General features: G+C 46.2%; 1 protein-coding gene across 7 annotated transcripts in view; it reads left to right on the top strand.

Annotated features, from left to right (window-relative positions):
• The window catches only part of KIAA1217 (KIAA1217 ortholog), a 570,030-nt gene that overhangs the window by 407,545 nt on the left and 141,271 nt on the right, over window positions 1-21,214 (top strand). For all 7 annotated transcript variants that reach the window (XM_060248358.1, XM_060248356.1, XM_060248357.1 and 4 more), the window contains one exon: window positions 3,462-3,657. In XM_060248358.1, the coding sequence (XP_060104341.1) occupies window positions 3,462-3,657 (196 nt within the window). The remainder of the gene's footprint in view (window positions 1-3,461; window positions 3,658-21,214) is intronic.

The raw sequence follows: 21,214 nt of genomic DNA, 5'->3' as shown, positions 1-21,214 counted from the left end.
AGGAAAGGAAAGATTGTGAGCCGCTCTGAGACTCTTCGGAGTGGAGGGCGGGATATAAATCCAATATCATCTTCTTCTTCTTCTACTTTCCAGGTAGGTAGCTATGTTTAGTTACTTTTTAGCTTGTTCTAAGAGTAGTTGAATCCAGTGGGGCAGGGAGGGTGGATGTTCTGAAATAGTTTGTTTTTTAAAAAAATCAAATGTCTTCTTGATCATCCTACTTTAAATAAGGTAGAAAATAGAGATCACCATTTTTTCCTTATCCTTCCCAAGTTGGCCACAATTTTGAAAGAAACATGTCCATAGAAATGTAGTTATCCATCAGTGCTGAGTACTGTTGTAGTCCTGGCTTCCAGATGCACAGAGCTAACTGAATGAAAGAATTATTGGCTCCTTGAATGTCTGTCTTTATTTTGGGGTCATTTGTCACATTTCAGGTGTTAATGCATGTGCACCAGCACAGGGTGTTTACAGCCTTGTAGCCTAGACGTTATCTACGTCATGGAAGCACTTCAAAGCATACTTCTGTTCTCTAAGAATAAATCTTAGCTTGAATTCCTGAAGGGGGAGAAAATTCTGCTTCATAATCATGTCACTGCAGGACGCTAAATAATACCTAATTTATTAACACAAACCTTTCTAAAACCCAGAGCTCCAGAGGCCTTGAGTTTCTCATTAGGTATTTCAAAGTTATTGTATTTTGCAAGCAACTGGACAAGTTGGCAACAGAGAGTGGGAGGGAAGCTGGAGCTCTACAGCAACCTAATGAAAACCTCATAAAAGCTAAAGCTGCTCATTCAGTCAAGGTCACTGAGGGAGTATAACATGATCCATGCCATTTCTGTGGCAAGCTCAACTCTTCCCACTTAAAAAAAAGTGCTGAAAAAGGCCAGATGTCAGCAATATGGCTCTCTTTGTTTTTAAATCGCCTCTTGATCTGAGCAGCATTTTCCAACCTTCTAAATATAGAACATCATTAATGAAGATGAATCAGAGTTTAAAATAAGACAGGCAACGGTAACGAATCCAGTGTTTAGGGGCCGAGAATTGGAGATCACACACTGTGGTGGAGGCCAAAGGAGTAGGAACTTTCTAGATCCCTACATTGCACCAAACCAGGGAAAATAGGAGCTGTGGCTGAGTGGTAGAATGTCTGCTTTGCATGCTGAAGGTTGCAAGTTCAATCCCCAGCTAAACGTTTCAGGTGATAGGTCATGAGGAAGACCTCTGCCTGAGACTCTGGAGAGCTGTTGCCAGTCTGAGTAGAGAAAACTGATCTTGATGGACCAAGGTCTCACTATGAAATCAAGTTAATGGGTTAGAACAGAATACTGTTCTGTCTTAGTTTCCACAGTGGTTCCCATTTTGCCACTTACTGCTTGTTTAGAGTTTGCACCTTTCTGTAGAGTTAATTAGTTAATTTGCATGAGAAAAGCAGAGCATCAAAATGGATGGTGAGTATCTTGAAAGGATTCAGTATGCTCAAACCATTGTTTTTTTTTTGTTTTTTTGTTTTTTGCTGTTTTGGGATACCCTGAGACAGCCTGAATTGTTCAAACTGTTATTCTTCAGAGTTCAGATTCTGTAGAAGTTAAATTTTTTGCCTGGGTTGGTGGATGCATCTTAACTCCATTGTGCATATAGGTAAAAGCAAGGGTGCATGAACACTAACGCATGTGCAGTGTCCAACTTTCTGTCTTGAGTGTTACTGCTGCTGAATTGTTGATAATCTATTTATAGGACTTCATTTTTCTACCTATATCTTTATACTAAAAAAAAAAATCCTCTAGCTTTTACACAGGTGGACAACAGGCTATTGAATAGTAAATGGCAGAGTAGAACCTTTAGCAGAAGTGTATTGCTGCATAGATGGAGTAGAACCTTTAGCCTTGTGTGATAGTGAAGATGAGAAGGAACACTCAAAAACAGATCCCTGGTATGAGACATTGTTTCAATTTCATTTCTGAAATGTTGAAGGATGTGGAATCAAGTGCCAGTTCATAGGGTTGCCAACAACCTGGAGAAAAAGACACTCTGCTCACTTAATAGAAGCTTAATGGAATGTTATTTACTAGGTGAAATTATTTACCTCCATTCCATTAAAAGCTTCACCTGCCCATTTCGACTCAACTAGTCTCTGTTAAAGGGACAGAACATTTTTCTTCAGGGATAACCCTAGTTTCCTGAGTGTATGTAACTTCAGGACTGTGAACTCCTCTGGAATTAAACTTGTCTGTAATTCTCTGTTATTTGCTGATCTGAAAGGTCTTTCCTCAAATCCCTTTCCTCTGTTTTTCCACACTACATTTCCAGACATACTTTTTAGGAAAGACAATCCCCCTTCCCTGTGATTTTTAGGAAATAAAGACAACGCATCCTCTGCTTGTTTGGAACTCTCTTAGAAATATGTCTGAGGATGGGCCTTTGACTTTGTTGGGAATCCTGCTCTTTCTACTGAAATGTTTGTCCACTCTAGAAATATATATCATGGATGGGGGAAGGCAGAATCATATAAATGTAGCAAATGAAAGTTAGGGTGTTTCAGGAAGATTCTGGTTTGAAGGGAGGAAAGTGGCATGGTGTACAGACAGGGGGAGCTTGGAACAGGACTTGTTGAATGTCACAAGCAAGCCACAACTTGTTTGTGTTGTGAACAAGCCTCAGATCCTTACTCCATCCCTCCTCCTGTCAGCATGAATCTACAGTTGACAGCTTGCTGATTTTGTAAGTCTTTGATCCAACTCCAGTTTGTCATGAGAACTGAAATTTTGCTGGGGGTGTGTTTATTTCCAGGAGCCTGGATTCTAAACCTGGTTTAATCCTGGTTTTGGATCCTATTTACTGGGAAAGAAGCAAAAGCCAGGGAGTCACAAGGCAGATGTGGTCAAGTTCACAGGTTTGGGGCTTGTTTGTCTCACAAACCAAAATGTTATTTAAAATCCGGGGTGCAGACAAGTAGTGAATGACAATTTTCCATATTCTTTTGAATGGAAAAGTGCCTTTTTTTTGCTTAAGTTAACCCATACATCAGTACCGAAAGCAGGTTGAAGCAAACTTGTTTTCATTCGTTGTCTTTAGGTTTTGTTGAGTCCATATCTGCATGTGCATACAGTTGCTATTAACTGCCAATATTAACAGTTGTCAAAGCAGCAGGGAATTGAATTGCCATCCATCTATTCCTTAATGTCTTCGTTTCAGGTACTTGTTAGATATGAATTTCATGTCATTGAGTGTACAGCCATAAAAATCTTAATGGAATACACTGGGAGGGTCTTTTGTGAATAACATACACAGGAGTCACCTTGAGTGCACAGGGCCTGCCATAATTCAACATTCACCTTCTCACTCGTGTTTTTTCGAGGATTCTTCCCCCCCCCCTCCCAAAGGCATTGATCTTAAAGTTATATTTTGAAAAGCATTTGCTCTTTAGTAATGAGTTGTTTATTTATTCATTTCCACAGACAAGGAGCCCAAAGCTGTCTCAAAGCCCACAACCCAACTTAGGAGATCAGGCAGAGTATTTGTCAGAAGCATCTGCCGACTCTCTCGAAATCATGTCGGAAGGAGAGTCCCCTACGCCTTTCTCACGAGGAAGCCGTACACGAGCAAGCCTGCCGGTGGTGAGGTCAACAAACCAGACAAAGGAGAGATCACTTGGTAAGACACCACCTGTGCCGTTCCACCCAGCTAAATACCATTCTCTTCTTATGCTTCTGTTGCTGGCTGCTCCCTGTTTATATTTGTCACCAAATTTTGTTCATGAAGGGAATGGAAAAACTGACATGTCATAATCCCACAGTACGCACAAAGGCCTGTCTCTGTGAGACTAGTACCAATTCCACAGTCGCTGTTGCTCTGCCGCCCCCCCCCCCCCCACTTCTGCTTTTGTTAGATCAAGCCATGGATTTCCCACCAATTGCTGCATGGATGTATTTTGACCCACAGCTCCCTCCAATTCTCCCCATGCCTTCTCAGTCTCTAAAAAACAAGATTGGGAAGGCACAGAGATAACTAGACGGAGCTGCGGGTCAAGATGCGCCCATGCAGCAGCTGATGAGGAATTCTTCACTTGATCTGATAAAAGCAGAAGCCTGCGGGGGCAGAGCAACGGCAACTGCGGAATCGGTCTAGACTTCAAATTGTTTCTGCCTGTCTGTCTGCTACTTTTCTCCCTAGCAGGGACCCTGTACTGTATTGTGGCTTATAATACAAAATTACATTTTTAGCAAACAGATTGGGGGAAAGGCTTTCAAGTGCAGGGCAGGCTTCAATCTCTCCCTCTGTCTTTCCCCATCTTTGCCTGCATATCTTTCTCTCACCTTCAGGCACCTTTGACCCTTTGGCCATACCTCCTGGCCACCTCAGTCTCAAAAGGATTGCCTGCAAGAAAAAAAAATGGGAAAGAATCAAGGTCTTACAGCAGCCAACTGGAAGTTGCAGATCCCTCCATTGTTTTGCTGTTTGTTGAATGGGTGGCCTCAAGAAACTACATTTCAGTCTGTCGACTGCGGTAATGATCAGTGATTCATCTTATGAAGGCAAAAGCAGAGGTTCCAAAGCAGTGGTGGGCAATATCTACTTGGAACTTTGCCTCTTCTTCTAAAACATTTGACCAGTAAATGAGTCTTTTTGGTGGATGGATGGAGCAGTGAGACTGGCATAAAGAGGTTGGTGTCCCTGGTACCTCCTGCAGGCTCAGCTCTGCTCTTCCGTTGCCCACTCTATGCATTGTTGCATGCCAACATAAGAAGCTGCCTTGCAAAGAGGAAGAATATTTTTTCCCATTAAGCCAACATGTTCTACTGTGACTAACTACAACTCTCAAGCCTTTCCCAACCCTGCAACTCAAGATCCTTTAGCTATCGATTTAAGGGATTGAAACTGGGACAATCTGCATGTAATGTACTCCCCAGCTATTGTCCCTCCAATGTGTTGCTTGCAGTGTTCCCTCTAAGCTGAGTTAGCGTGAGCTAGCTCACTAGTTTTTAGACTTTTGCTCACCCATTCTTGTCTTAGCTCAGGAAAAATCTCCCCAGACCAAACTAATTTATGCAGTCGCTCACAACTTTAATGCCAGTAGCTCATGAAGTAGAATTTTTGCTCACAAGATTCCAGAGCTTAGAGGGAGCATTGGTTGCTGGCCCTAACTACAGATTGTTTGTGTAGATTTTAACCAGTTCCATTCATAGAGGCTTGGAACTGAAAGGGGCCTTATAGACTCAAATTCAGGAAATGTAGAGAATTCCCAATAGATGGCTGTCCAGCCTCTACTTGAAATCTTGTAGCAAGGAAAAACCCACCACTGTCCTGAGTAACCAGTTCCATTGCTGAAGTCTTCTCACCAAAGAAGCTTCCTTGAACATCCAGCCGAAATCTATCCTTCAGTAGCTAGCCCATTAGATGTAGCCTTGTCCTCTGCAGCAGCAAAGAAGCCATCTTTGCTTGAAATGACAGCCTTTAAGCAGTTGAAGAGCATGATCATGTTGCTTCTTATTGGGCTAGATTCAGACTGAATTTTCCAGTGGCAGAGTGGAGTTTCCCCCCTCCTCCTGCTGCAGTTCACTAGGGTTTAGGGGACCCAGAGGTATAACATGAGAGGTCTTTGCAGTGGGAAGGAGAATGAGTGGAAAGTGCCAGTTTAGTTTGGATTCAACCCAGCCACAAACCGCTCTTAAATTCCCAACCCCTTTTAGCTGTCAAAGAGCACCACTGGGCAGAGGGGAATGATTTCTGACTTCTGACATCCTCCCCTTGTCCCTCTGCCATATCTCAGAGTAACTGTTCTTGCCATTGGCCGACTCCATTTGGTTACAGGTTTAGGAGGAGATGGGTTTTCTTGGCAAATGCTGCCTGGAGACAGGCAGACTATTGCTGTATAAGCCAAGGTTACCAATGGCTGAGGAAAGGAAAGGGTTATTGCTATAGTGTTGTGTTATTTTGGTTGACCTTAATGAAAGGTATAGCGTGGCTTTTGCTGGAGTGCAGCTTTTCTTCTGCAGGAGTCCATCTCTCAGTGTGCAAAGTATCATAAAGCAAAAAAGACTGGGTGATAAATCACAGGGTTACTCATAAACTGAGCATAGTGGTTTATTTATTCTGTTAACAATCCCAAAGCATTTTTATCAAGACTGCTTTGATATCTGATACATAATCCTATTTTCTTTTTTTAAAATACCCCCCCCCCCCCAATGGAAGTGACAGGCAGTTTGTACTGGCTTCTGGAGCCTACAGAGACCAGGGATGATAAATCAAGATGGGTAGCTATATTAGTCTGTCTGAAGCAGCAGAAAAGAGCAAGAGTCCAGGAGCAGCTTCAAGACTAACAAAATTTATGGCAGGGTTTGGAGTTTTGTGAGTCACTACTCACTTTTCAGATACTCTGAAAAAATGAGCAGTGACTAATGAAAATTCATACCCTGCCACAAATTTTGTTAGTATTTAAGGTGCTACTAGACGCTTGCTCTTTCTGCAAGGATAATAAAAAAAAAGTTGTCGGCTGTCAGCTCCAGCTTTGAGACTGTGGAAATCTAATGCATTTTGTCACCAGCTTTTCTGTTAGATGGTTTTAATTGTTTTAATTCCTGAATTATTGGACTTTAACTATTGTATTGTGTTTTCTGTTGTTGTGACCTGCCCTAAGTCCGCTCATGGGGAGGGTGGAATAAAAATCTACTAAAATAAATATAGTTCTGTATCCTGCATTTTAATTTGCAGCAATCTGCTTTGCATTAATTCTTTGACTATTGCAGAAAGTATATCCAGGAATTCAATTTTATGTTATTGAAGCAACATCACAGAGGACTATGTCAACCTAGGGATCTGTTTTGAAACAGCAGGGCTGTAATTATGCGCATCTTTTCCTTGTACACAATGGCTGCCCAGTTCACCTCACTAGACCATGCCATTCTTTGTGCTAGAAGGAAAGAGCATGAATTTAAATGCATTGGCCCACCTCATGGACAGCAGCTTTGTGTGTACCTGAACCAGATTCAGGATCATGGCCATTGGCAAATATAGATTGAATGTTTTGTTGTAGATCTTCTTCGTTTGTTATAGTGTACATCATTAAAAGAATGCCTGCATGGTTAACAACATAAATCAAGGAAACTAAAAAGTTTTTTAAAAAATCTTTTAATAAGTGGAAGGTGTTCCTCAATGAATTGCACAAGACAGACCATAGGCTCTAGTGAAAGAAAGTTAATAATTAGGCGTGCAAATAGGGAATATGAGGAGCGGGTTGCTAAAAGCATCAAAATAAACAATGAACATTTATTTAAATGTATCCAGAATAGCAAACCAGACTTAGTCTTCATCCCCTGTTGATGGTCATCCAGAAGAACCGGTTGGCCATGGTGTGAGACAGGATGATGGACTAAATGGACCACCATCTGTTTCAACAGGGCTCTTCTTATGTTCCATGTGAAGTATGACATTGGGATTGGTCTCCCTCAGGCTGTTGCCAATCCCAGCAGCATCTGTTTCCCTCCTTTCTACTCTGTATCTATTTAATAGACTCTTCTCTCATAAATCCTGCCGGAGAAGAGACTTGCAGTTCTTCCCCCTGCCCAATAGCAGCAGGTGGCTCTTTTCTCAAAGACAATGCCACAACACGTTTACAAAATGGTAACAAAGAAGACTGAAATGCCTGGCTTAAGGAGAAAAATTTAAATTAACTTTCCTTTGTTAGCAGTGTATCTGGTCATTTACACTGGGATTTAAATGTGTTTTCTTTGGCACTCATTGTTCTTGCAATAGGAAGCCGCAATGTAGGGTTTCTTTTCTAGTGCTAACTTGGATGGAATGTATCATGCTGGTGGAGTTGGATCGATGGTACTGCTGGTGCTCTTTTGTAAATACAAGGTACCAACACTCATATAGAAGGTCGCGGTGATTTCCACCAATTCCCCCCTCCCTGTTCCTGAGGGTGCATTCTCTCTTTCTCTGACTGAGTGGGGTAGGCGGGCTCATGAGGATCAGGGCTTGAGAGTGACCCCAAAAAGGTGCTGGTACTCAGTACCAGTGAGTATTGTCACAAAAAAGCCCTGGGTGCAGCAGTGATACTGCCTCGTGGCGCAGAGTGGTAAAGCTGCAGTACTGCAGCCGGAGCCCTCTGTTCACGACCTGTGTTCGATCCTAGCGGAAGCTGGTTCAGGTAGCTGGCTCCAGGTTGACTCAGCCTTCCATCCTTCCGAGGTCGGTAAAATGAGTACCCAGCTTGCTGGGGGGAAAGTGTAGATGACTGGGGAAAGCAATGGCAAACCACCCTGTAAAAAGTCTGCCGTAAAAACATTGTGAATAACATCACCCCAGAGTTGAAAATGACTGATGCTTGCACAGAGGACTACCTTTACCTTTTTACAGCAGTGATGTTAGCAACAGTTGGGAACCTAAGAGGTGCATAATCCTACCATCATTCAAAGCTGACCTAGGGAGTGGTGATGCAGGTTGGCTTCTAATACCAGTGTCATTTCAGGAGTTAGCTATGTTGACTTCTGATAATGGGCTGATAATCATAGAATCAGATCTGAAACTGCCTGATAAAGAATTTTGGCTAAACTGGCAGCTCAGAATACTCTTGTGGCCTTGTGTGACAGCCATCTGCACCACAAGTCATCGTTGTTTTGCCTGTTCAGCATATAGGACTTGAAGGTATTTTCAGTGGTGCTTGGTTTAGGAAGTCCTGCATGCATGAGTTGTCATACTTTCTGAGATGAGGGAAACATTCCTTTTCTCCACATACCTGGTGAGCAGTTATACATGTGACTTAATATGATCACAGCCTCTTGGATGTATCTGTTGCACTGAAGTCAAGGCGTGATTTGCTATCAAGGATAAACATTAGGGTTTGGGGGGTTATTTGAAGGAAAAATATTTTATTAAGTGTGTTCTAAAAGGAAGTTCTTGCAAATTCTTTATCTAGATTTGTTACTGCAATAACCAAGGAATTTTGAAAAAAATAGGATTTTCCCTATCCTTTCAAAGGTTTTGTGGGTCTCTTATTTCTCCAGGCACTCTTGGCTAGCCCCAAACTACACAAATCTGCTGTTCTTTCTAAGGAGATATTAAAATATTGGTGAACTAGTTAATTCACATTAGAGAATCTCATGAATTGTTACAGTGGTTTTCTAGGACTGCCTTAATTTTAAAAAGGCACACCTGGGAAACTCTGACAGAAGCATACAAAGAGTTAACTCTTAGCTAACATAAAATGACCCTGAAAAAGCTATGGGAGACATTTGACAGGATCCCTAAAAGTTGGGCACTTAAAAAAAAATGCAGTGTCTGTGGTCTCTAAAATATGAGTGGCTGGAGCTCTGTGACTCCCTGAAAACTAAAAACCTTTGAAGTTCCAGGCATTCCCTCCTGCTGCTATGTTTTAGCATCTTAATCTGTTTTTAAAATGGTTAGAATTTTGTCTGGTTGGTCACTTGTCTGATTTGCTTCCTCTCTTCCTTCTCCACAAGTAAGAAACACCTACTTTGCTTATCCCTAATGCATATATTAATCCAAGGCAGATTACGCTAATGCCCTAACCCTTCAGTATAGGGTACTATTAGGGTACTGACTTTAAAAGTGGTTGCTAAGTAAGTGGTTGATAAGTACAAATAATACAGTGGGGCTTTTTCATTCAGATGAACTGATGTGCCCACATTTGTTTTCTATCCAGATGTGGTTGTATCAAGGCACAGTATACTGCTATAGTACCATTCAAGGAAAGGTTGAAACCTGGTTCTCCCCCTGGAATCATGAGCTTACCCCTTGGGGGAATTATAAGAATGTTAGAATTAAGAGTGCAAAATTAGAATCCTTGGGTGTGCATAATAAGGATCTGTACAATGTCACTGCAGAGAGCTCCAGGAAATTCAAGTCATATTTTAACAGCACTTTGAGGCTGCGAATCCTTGAACACTTACTTGGGAGTAAGCCCCATTGAACTCCGTGGAATTTAGTTCTAGGTAGGGTGGCCAGACCGTCCCGGTCTCCCGGGACTTTCCCGGTTCTGGCCCCCAATTCCCGGCTCCCGGGCTGGGTATACCGGGACCATTAGAGGTCCCGGTTTAGCTAGCCAGAGAGCCGGGGGCCGCGCGCGCAGGCGGGGAAGGCGGCGAGTGAGGGAGGGAGCGACCCTGCGCGTGCGCAGATCGCCCTGCGCACGCGCAGGAACGCTCCCTCCCTTACTCGCCGCCTTCCCCGCCCGCGCACGGGGCCCGGCGGTGGCGGCGGAGGCCCGGGAGGGCGTCGGAAAGGCCCGCGCTGGTCGCTGGAGGGCCTCCAGCGACCACCGCGGGCCTTTCTGAGGCTTCCCCGGCCTCTACCACCCCCCCCCGGTGCTCCTCCGCCCGGGAGGGCGTCGGAAAGGCCCGCGCTGGTCGCTGGAGGGCCTCCAGCGACCACCGCGGGCCTTTCCGAGGCTTCCCCGGCCTCTACCACCCCCCCCGGTGCTCCTCCGCCCGGGAGGGCGTCGGAAAGGCCCGCGCTGGTCGCTGGAGGGCCTCTAGCGACCACCGCGGGCTTTTCCCAGGCTTCCCCGGCCTCTACCCCCCCCGGTGCTCCTCCGCCCGGGAGGGCGTCGGAAAGGCCCGCGCTGGTCGCTGGAGGGCCTCCAGCGACCACCGTGGGCCTTTTCGAGGCTTTCCCGGCCTCTACCACCCCCCCCCCCGGTGCTCCTCCGCCCGGGAGGGCGTCGGAAAGGCCCGCGCTGGTCGCTGGAGGGCCTCCAGCGACCACCGCGGGCCTTTCCGAGGCTTCCCCGGCCTCTACCACCCCCCCGGTGCTCCTCCGCCCGGGAGGGCGTCGGAAAGGCCCGCGCTGGTCGCTGGAGGGCCTCCAGCGACCACCGCGGGCCTTTCCGACGCTTCCCCGGCCTCTACCACCCCCCCCCGGTGCTCCTCCGCCCGGGAGGGCGTCGGAAAGGCCCGCGCTGGTCGCTGGAGGGCCTCCAGCGACCACCGCGGGCCTTTCCGACGCTTCCCCGGCCTCTACCACCCCCCCCGGTGCTGGCGGAGGCCCGGGAGGGCGTCGGAAAGGCCTCTCCGCCGCCGGACTCGCCTCCGCCGTAGGTAAGGGGGCCGAAAGCGGGGGGGGGCTGGCGGGAGGGGGTGGCCTTCCTTCCCTCCCTCCTTCCTTCCTGCCTTCCCTCCTTCCTTCCTCCCTCCTTCCTTCCTTCCTTCCTTCCTTCCTTCCTTCCTTCCTTCCTTCCTTCCTTCCTTCCTTCCTTCCTCCCTCCCTCCCTTCCCTCCCTCCCTCCTTCCTTTCTTCCCTTCTTCCCTTCTTCCCTTCCTTCCTTCCTTCCTTCCTTCCTTCCTTCCTTCCTTCCTTCCTTCCTTCCTTCCTTCCTTCCTTCCTTCCTTCCTTCCTTCCTTCCTTCCTTCCTTCCTTCCCTCCCTCCCTCCCTCCCTCCCTCCCTCCCTCCCTCCTTATGTTCTTATGTGACCCAGAGTGTTGGACTGGATGGGCCACTGGCCTGATCCAACAGGGCTTCTCTTATGTTCTTATGTGACGCAGAGTGTTGGACTGGATGGGCCACTGGCCTGATCCAACAGGGCTTCTCTTATGTTGTTATGTGACGCAGAGTGTTGGACTGGATGGGCCACTGGCCTGATCCAACAGGGCTTCTCTTATGTTCTTATGTGACGCAGAGTGTTGGACTGGATGGGCCACTGGCCTGATCCAACAGGGCTTCTCTTATGTTGTTATGTGACGCAGAGTGTTGGACTGGATGGGCCACTGGCCTGATCCAACAGGGCTTCTCTTATTTTGTTATGTGACGCAGAGTGTTGGACTGGATGGGCCACTGGCCTGATCCAACAGGGCTTCTCTTATGTGACAATACTGACTTTGGTGGACCCAAGCACTGATTCAGTGTAAGGGAGCTTTGTGTTTGTGTCTTCTAGTGCAATTTTGTTCTCAGATCCTGTATTTACTTCATCAGTATATGGGATAAGGCACTTTCTCAACTGTGCTGCATAATGCAGCCTATTTATTTTGTCCTGTTGGCTCTGTTGGCTCTATCTGCGCCACCTTCATCACTTTCGGGGTGTGGATCCCCCAGTGGAGTGGTCTCCCGACTCCCTCCGCCGGCTGTTTCTGATAGCCCTGCGCCCCCTCTTTCATTTGATATGTGTCCCATGCGGGTGCCACCCTCCCGCCGGGAGATGCCGCAAAATGAGCCCCCTTGAGGCTTATGGCGGCAGGGCTCGGGGGAAGCGAGCTAGACTGCTGTTCTTTTGAGGGGTTATAGAGTGTTTCGAGCCCGTCCCTGTGGCATCGGTCCCATCATTGTGGGGCCCAGGGGGCCGGCGCAGCGGCACGCTGAAGCAGCCTGTCGGTCACTTCCGGGTTCCTGTCCTGCATCTCGACCGGTGTTATTAGTGACAGGCTGCTTCGGTGTGCCGCTGCGCCGGCCCCCTGGGTCCCACAACGATGGGACCGATGCCACAGGGACGGGCTCGAAACACTCTATAACCCCTCAAAAGAACAGCAGTCTAGCTCGCTTCCCCCGAGCCCTGCCGCCATAAGCCTCAAGGGGGCTCATTTTGCAGCATCTCCCGGCGGGAGGGTGGCACCCGCACGGGACACATATCAAATGAAAGAGGGGGCGCAGGGCTATCAGAAACAGTCAGCGGAGGGAGTCGGGAGACCACCCCACTGGGGGATCCACACCCCGAAAGTGATGAAGGTGGCGCAGATAGAGCCAACAGAGCCAACAGGACAAAATAAATAGGCTGCATTATGCAGCACAGTTGAGAAAGTGCCTTATCCCATATACTGATGAAGTATATACAGGATTTGAGAACAAAATTGTTTCCGGCGGTGATATTTGGGGGATTTTTGGGGACGTCACAGGAAGTGCTGTGAAGTCACTTCCTGTTTCCGGCAGTGGCATTTGGGGGAAATGATGCCATTTGGGGGAAATGATGTCACAGGAAGTGATGTCACTTCCCATTTCCGGCAGGTGACGCGGGGGAAATGATGTCACAGGAAGTGATGCCACTTCCTGTTTCCGGTGGTGGCATGACATCACCGGAAGTGCCGTCACCGGAAGTGATGTCACTTCCTGTTTCCGGCGGCACCCCTACCTCCCCCCCCCCCCCCAGTGTCCCTGGCTGGCCTTCAGACATTATGGTCACCCTAGTTCTAGGTAAATATGCATAGAAGAGCCCCATGACGCAGAGTGGTAAAGCTGCAGTACTACAGTCAAACTCTCGGCTCACAACCTGAGTTCAATCCCGGCAAAAGCTGGGTTCAGGTAGTCGGCTCAAGGTTGACTCAGCCTTCCATCCTTCTGAGGTCGGTAAAATGAGTACCCAGCTTGCTGGGGGGAAAGTGTAGATGACTGGGGGAGGCAATGGCAAACCACCTTGTAAAAAGTCTGCCATGAAAACGTCATGATGTGATGTCACCCCAGAGTTGGAAATGACTGGTGCTTGCACAGGGGACTACCTTTACCTTTTAAAATATGCATAGAGAAAATGTTGCTGCTACAGGCTGTCCCAAACATCATTCCTGTAGTAACTATCAGTCAAGTACATCCACCTCCCTTTGAAGTCTAGAGCAGAATTCCCATTGCTTTTAATGTAATAAGGTTGACAAGCCAGTCATCTGTCAATGATACCCGAAACTTGCTTCTGTAGCTCCCTGCATATTCTTTGAAGTGGTATTTCCTTCCAAAATTGAAATAAAGAAGGAGGCTATGCTATTTGATTAGTCAGGAGATTCTCCTTCTCTTGAATTAATAGCTGTGGTTATTAAACAACCAGTTGATGAATGGGGGTAAAAGAATTCCTTCTCTAGATACTTCCAATTTGACATTTCAGTCTGATAAACATCAGCAAAGAGCACAGAACCGTTCAGTTCACCAGTGAGCCTGCTTTTCCCAGCTGCTACACTATCAGAAGGTGACATAAAGGTGTGCACGCAGCTTTGAAATAGACAGTGATATATTAGTTAGACATGAGTTCAAAGACTACAGATTTTGCACCAGTTCACAGCTTCCAACACCAAATGGCCTTGTTAAAACATTAATACTTCGGGAGCGATGCCTTCTTGCAGCTGTGTTCCCTTGCTACCAAGCTGTGATGCTGGTTTTTTTAAAAAGCAGTGTCAGAAATGAAAATAATTAAAAGGGTGTCTTCCCTGTCCAAACCCTTGAATGTCGCATTAATGTCTGTTTTATCCTGTATTTGCATCCAGTTAGTTTGAGCACCATCCATGTTTCTCCCCTCTTCTATTTTATTCTCACAGTTGCCTGTCGATGTTCATTGCTGTTTGAACACAAGTCAATGGCTGGCCCAGGGTCACCCAGTTAGGTTCCTGGTCGAGCAGGCACTTGAACCTGGGTCTCTCCATTCCTAACCCCCCCCCCCAAAAAAAAAACACTCAACAATGGTCACAGTGCTTCAATCTGTGTGACTAGGAGCACAGTGAGATGTGGTTGAGGATGAGCTCTGATTCCTATATAGTCTGATTTTGTTTTAACAGAATCTTTGTGCATATCTGGTTTCTCCAGGGCATCTCAGGTCTTTACTCAGCAGTTCTGTCTCAAATAGTGGGAGGATCAGATTCCCCACCCCCTCCTCCACTGATCGCTCTCACAGTTCCTTAGAGTATATATTTGTTGTTTATTCTTGGGGAAAGGATCCTTAAACTTCTGTCTCTTTCCCTTTTGATGTAGTGCTTTGGTGTAGTGGTTAAGTATATGGATTCTAATCTGGGAGAACCAGGTTTGATTCCTCACTCTTCCACATGCAGCTGATGGTGTGACCTTGGGTCATCCACAAGTTCTCAGCAGAGCTGTTCTCTCAAGAGCAGTTCTCAAAAGAGCTCTCTCAGCCCCACCTACCTCACAGGATGTCCATTGTGGGGAGGGGAAGGGAAGGAGATTATAAACTGCTCTGAGACTCTAAGCGAAGGGCAGAGTATAAATCCAATCTCCTCCTCCTCCTCTTCTTCTTCTTTTTCTTCTTCTCATATCTTCAGAGATAGTAGGTTGCCTATTCTTGAGGACTGTAGGTTGCCTGTTCCTCATTGCAGTTTTGCCTGCCTGCCAGCATGTGCAAGCATAACCTTTGTCTTCCTCCCTTGTTGCAAGTGGTCAGATTGAAAGATTTCCAGCCATTCCCAAATTCCAGAAATAGCTAGGTTTGGATTGAAATTCTTGCAGTATGCATGAATAGGCATCATTTGGGTGGGACTTTTTAATTTTTGTATTTGTGTGTCTGCACCTGGAAGTCACAGCAACCTCTGGTGACTGCCTCTACTGGGGACCTGGAGTGATTAACACATGGAATTCACTGCCACAGGAGGTGGTGGCAGCAACAAGCATAGATGGCTTCAAGAGGGGGTTGGATAAACATATGGAGCAGAAGTCCATCAGTGGTTTTTAGCCACAAGGTATAGATGGAACTTTCTGTCTGGGGCAAGTGATGCTCTGTATTCTTGGTGCTTGGGGGGGGGGGGGGGGCAACAGTGGGAGGTCTTCTAGTGTCCTGGCCCCACTGGTGGACCTCTTGATGGCACCTGTTTTTTTTTTGCCACTGTGTGACACAGAGTGTTGGACTGGATGGGCCATTGGCCTGATCCAACATGGCTTCTCTTATGTTCTTATGATATTCAGAGAGATGGCTGAATAAAGTCTTCTTTTGTCCTCCCAACTGCTGGTATTTCAAGGAAGTCTCCCATTCAAGTACTTGCCAGCAATGCTCCCTCTAAGCTGTGGAGTCTTGTGAGCAGGAATTCTACTTTGTGAGCTGCTGGCATTAACGTTGTGAGCAAGCAGTTTGGCTGCTGCATAAACTAGTTTGCTCTGGGGCCATCAGCTAAGATAGAAAACTGTTGTGAAGTTATGCAGCTGAAAAACTGTAGATCTAGCTCACAAGCAACTCAGCTTAGAGGGAACACTACCTGCCAGAGTCAACCCTGCTTAGCTTCTGAGATCTGACAAGGTCGGGCTTGCCTTGTCTATCCAGGTCAGGGTGTTTTGATTGTAAAATATTTGACTGCATATCCCTTAAAAATAGCATGCCTACATCACATTTGGCCAGCAAGGGCACATAAATAGGCATTCTGGGTGGCTAGGAATTCCCTTGTGAATCCTTGGCCATAACTGACCCTTTAAAAAAATATGATATGCATTTATACATGAATGGGATTCAGCTGCAAGTCTTCATAAATTTAGCATGATGAACCATTGCATCAGATTGTACTAAAAGGTAATTGGATTAGATTGTACTGAAAGGGGATGTCAGACTTCAGTTTATCAACCCCTGAGCCAGATGCCCTGACCTGGGTGGCCAGGCTAGCCTGAACGCTTCCAGTCTCGGCAGCTAAGCAGGGTCAGCCCTAGTTAGCATTTGGATAGGAGACCGCCAAGGAAGTTCAGGGTCACTACATGGAGGCAGGCGATGGCAAGCCATCTCTGAAGTCTCCTGCCTTGAAAACCCCATAAATTGCCTGTGTCTTGACAACACTTTCCCCCACCACTATTGTTGTTGGGGGGGGGGGATGTTCAGCTATATTTCACACTTGTGGCCTTACAATGCCATAGCTATTAATAACTCCTACCTTGGCATATATTTTACTATAGCAAAGCCGGGGTTGAGCTGTAAATGTTTAACCAACTTCTCACACTTTGTGAGTCTTTCTCAAAACTGAGGAATGTTAGTACGCCCACTTGAAGCTTCAGTCTTGCAGATTGCAATAACTGAAGAGTGGTTTTTGATGGATAAACAGGTTTGATCATACAATAAAACTTGACTGACTGACTGACTGAATAAGAATGTGTATGAGAAATTCTAAGCTTGATGCTGCCGCTTAGGCAGGATGCACATTAAAAATTAAAATATTTTCTGTGAATGGAGGACATAAACTATATTTTCAAAATGTCTATTTGAAAGCTAGAATTTTTCTCCAGGTTTATAGTAGTCAGAAAACTGCTGGGACAAAAAGAACCCAAAACTGAGATAGAGATTTAAGAACTTTCCACAAACTTCCCTTGGGATTGGATAAGCATATGGAGCATATTAGCCACAGCTTATTGTTGGAACTCTCTGTCTGGGGCAGTGATGCTCTATATTCTTGTGCTTGGGGGGGGGGGGCACAGTGGAAGGGCTTCTAGCCTCACTGGTGGACCTCTTGATGGCACTTGTGGGGGGGGGGGTGTTGCCACTGTGTGACACAGAGCGTTGGACTAAATGGACCATTGGCCATGGCTTCTCTTATGTTCTTATGTTTTTAATTTTGACTGAAAGAAGCCGGAATTAACCAATTCGTTAGTATACCCATCAGTTTCAAATTTTGTGCATTGTATAACGGTTGCTAACTCCTGCTTGGGAAATGCCTGGGGGTGGATGGTGGGACTTGGTGAGGAGAAGGACTTCAACAGGGTATAATGCCATAGAGTCCATCCTCCAAAGCAGCCATTTGCTCCAAGGGAACTAATCTCTGTCCACATACAGTGGTTTATTTTTGCAATGTGTAATACAACTTGAAGTGCAAACATTAGCCAGAGTGTGTTTACAAATCTCTCAACATTTAAATAAATAAAATGCCTTTGCAATGATCTATAAAATGCTTTTGCAGTCATAAAGTGTCTTTCCAATATAGTCGTTAATTGACCACATTAGGTTAGTGGTGATGCTGTCAAAGACAGCATGCAGAAGAACATTCTGCCAAGGTAGCTGTTCCTTTTCCTGGTGTCACATCTGCTCTCCATTATTTAGGTGCATATGCTTGGCGGCAGCACTGTTCCTGGGAACATCCAACGAGGCTTTTTTTTGTAGGAAAAAACCCAGCAGGAAGCCATTTGCATATTAAGCCACACCCCCTACATCACAATTGTTCTGCGCAGGGCTATTTTGTGGGGAAAGCTCAGCAGGAACTCATTTGCATATTAAGTCACACACCAAGCATATTAAGTCACACACCAAGCCAGTCGAAACTGCGTTCCTGTGCTTTCTTGATCAAAAAAAGCCCTGCATCTGACCAATCACAAGCTTTTAGTGATTGTTGGTGCCTAATACACAGCTAGATTTAAATCCAGTGGCACCTTAGAAACCAACAAGATTTTGAGTGTATATGCTCTCAAAGAATCAAAGCTCCCCTCATCAGATCTGAAAAAAGAAGCTTTGACTCTTGTAAGCTCATACCCTCATATTCATCTTGGTCTTTAAGGTGGTGGAGGAGATTGGATTTATGCTCCACCCTTCACTCAGAGTCTCAGAGCAGCTTACAATCTCCTTTCCCTCTCCCCCCCACCACAACAGACACCCTGTGAGGTAGGTGAGGCTGAGAGAGCTCTGACAGAAACTGCTCTTGAAGGAACAGCTCTGACAGAGTTATGACCGACCCAAGAACATTTCAGCAATTGCATGTGAAGGAGTGGGGAATCAAACCTGTTCTCGCAGATAAGAGTCCATCCATTTAACCACTACACCAAACTGGCTCTCTACAGGACTCTAAGGTGCTACCGGACTGATCTTGCTACAGGACTAGCTTTTATACTGCAACCAATATGGCTGCCTTCTCAAGTAATACTTAGCGGAGCATCAAGTTTCCTATTGCTTCGCTGTTGGGAATCCCTGTTCTGGCAGGGATCTGTGGAAGTGCTTCTGTCCAGCTCCTGCTTGTCTGGTTGCAGCTTCTGGAGAACTTCCCAGCTGACTGCATCTGTGTTTATGAAGTGTGGTGTGTCCATTCCTTTATTTTACTTATGTCCCTTCCACTGGCTTCTTGGTGCATTTAGAAGACACCTGTAAATGTTTGCCGTCATGGTCAAAGGCATTAAAAGCTGACTGGCAGATCTTGAATGAAAACAACCCCAAGCAACTCGTTTCAACTACTGATCTGAAACAAAGCCTTCCAGGAAACCAAATAGCCCCAAAGGTGAACATATTTCCCTTGTTTGTTTTGTTTCCCCCTAAGCCTCATTTTCTTTGTTGTGGAGCTGAATAGGAGTTATAAATGAAATATTCCTTATCTTTGTGTTAAACGTTTTGCAGGACAAAACTCTCCCTCCCCCCCCCATCTTCCAACTTAATCAGCAACCGTTCTGGTGCCTATTGGATTTTTAAAATGTTTATGCTTCACTGTGTACCCGGGGGAAAGCATGAAACGCACACCGTCCCAAATGAAGCTGTGTAATCACATTTGTCCCTTACTTTAATCTGCTCTTCCTTTGTGGGTAAGCAGATATCTTGTGAATGCACCTGAAAAAAGGCCATAGAGGGAGCCAAAATACTGTTTAGTGTTCTTTCCTTGGCAAACACACATTGTGCAAGCTATGTTAATCCTAAAAGAAAAGCTTTGATAGTCTCAAGGCCTCCCATATTTTGTAACATTTGAGTCCAGAAGCTCCAGTCTAAAAATTAATGTAAACGAAGGCAACTCCATCCATTTCACGGCATTTGTGGGAGGTACCCGTCGTGTCAATATTTATGTTGCCTGTACATTCCTGGAGGCAAGGGGAAACGGAAGTGGGTCTGGAGGAACAGTATAGGCTTTGGAGGTGGCGTGGGAGTATCAGCAGAAGCTTACAGGCTCTGAAAGCTGCCAGGCATTTTTGGAAGTGTGCTCTGCAACTTGGGGAGGGGAAATTCATAATTTTAAAGAGGAGAGGCCTGGAGACACAGTCTGGCCCCAGTCTTGGAAGGAGGTGGGGGAGGTGGCTATGGCTAAGTGACAGAGCATCTGGTTTGCATGCAGAAGACCTTAGAGCCAGTTCCTGATGTCTCCAGTTAAAAAGATCAAGCAGTAGGTGGAAGACCTCCATCTGATACCAGCTGCTGCTAGTCTGAGCAGACAATAGGCCTTAATAGTCTAATATAGTGTTACATCCTGGTCTTATAATTCTAAGTGTGTGCCCACAGGTAGTCAGTACCAAAACTGGATCCATACTCTTCCATCAAAGACCAATGACCCCACTATCCATACCTTCCCCTCAGCCAAAGAAAGACAAGCTTATTAAAAGGACTTGACCCACTGACGACTCAGGTCAGCTCATGGGTACTAGCAATATTTAGAAACAAGTCATTTTGTAAAAAAAAGATGTGCCAGAGCTCATTAGCATAGCTCATTAGCATAAGTCATTTATGCAAATGAGTAGTGCCAGCAAAGCAAAGGGAGACCTCGCCCTGCAAAATCAGCTGTTCTACAGGCTCTGCTACACTGCCTGATTGAAACTGGGCAGCCCAGCAGTGCCTGAATGGAGCCTGTGGGGAGAGGTCTCCCCACGCTTTCTTCACTTCCCCAGATCGGGGAGAGATCTCTCCATTCTATAGGATAGTATGGAGAGATCATGCCACCACTGCGGCACGACCCCAGAGAAGGGGTTAAAGTTTAAAACCCCTTCTCTAGTAGGGCTGCTAAGTTCCCAGGCTGGGCAGGGGTTCTCCCATCCTAGAGGTTCCCAATCCACCGGCTCATATTGGGCCAGTAAGGGGATCCTCCCCCAATGTTGCCAGTGCAATTATGTAACTTGCAAGTGACGTAATTATGCTGGTGACATTGTGTGCTGGCCGCTCTAGGAGCTTCTGGGAAAACTCTATGGTTTTCTCAGACGCTCCAGCACTTTGGAAGGAAAATTGCTAGAGTGTCTGGGAAAACCATAAAATTTTTCTGGAAGCTCCTAGAGCAGATGGCGCGCAATGTCACCAGCACAATTACGTCACTTGAGAGTGACATCATCGCACCGTGCACACGTGAAAACAGTCCCCTGCCGGAGGCCATGGGGGATTTGGCAACCCTATTCTCTAGCATTACACCCATGGCCTGATCTCTCCATTCTAGCCTATGGGCCCACAGGATAGAATGGACAGATTAGTCTTAGAGCTTCTGGGGTGCCGCTCCAGAGAGTTCCGGCCCCAACTGAGGCCTGTTTATAAGGCATCTTCAGTGTTCACACCTTTATTGCAGTGCTTAACAACAATCCTGCTTGGCAGGCCACTGTTACTATTTGTAGAGCTTCTGGGGTGCCGCTCCAGAGAGTTCCAGCCCCAACTGAGGCCTGTTTATAAGGCATCTTCAGTGTTCACACCTTTATTGCAGTGCTTAACAACAATCCTGCTTGGCAGGCCACTGTTACTATTTGTAGAGCTTCTGGGGTGCCGCTCCAGAGAGTTCCAGCCCCAACTGAGGCCTGTTTATAAGGCATCTTCAGTGTTCACACCTTTATTGCAGTGCTTAACAACAATCCTGCTTGGCAGGCCACTGTTACTAT

This window comes from Heteronotia binoei, chromosome 10, assembly GCF_032191835.1.
Source record: "Heteronotia binoei isolate CCM8104 ecotype False Entrance Well chromosome 10, APGP_CSIRO_Hbin_v1, whole genome shotgun sequence".
NCBI classification, from domain to species: domain Eukaryota; kingdom Metazoa; phylum Chordata; class Lepidosauria; order Squamata; family Gekkonidae; genus Heteronotia; species Heteronotia binoei.
Note: the sequence above shows the minus strand (reverse complement) of the source record. Positions and strands in the feature narration are given on the sequence as shown.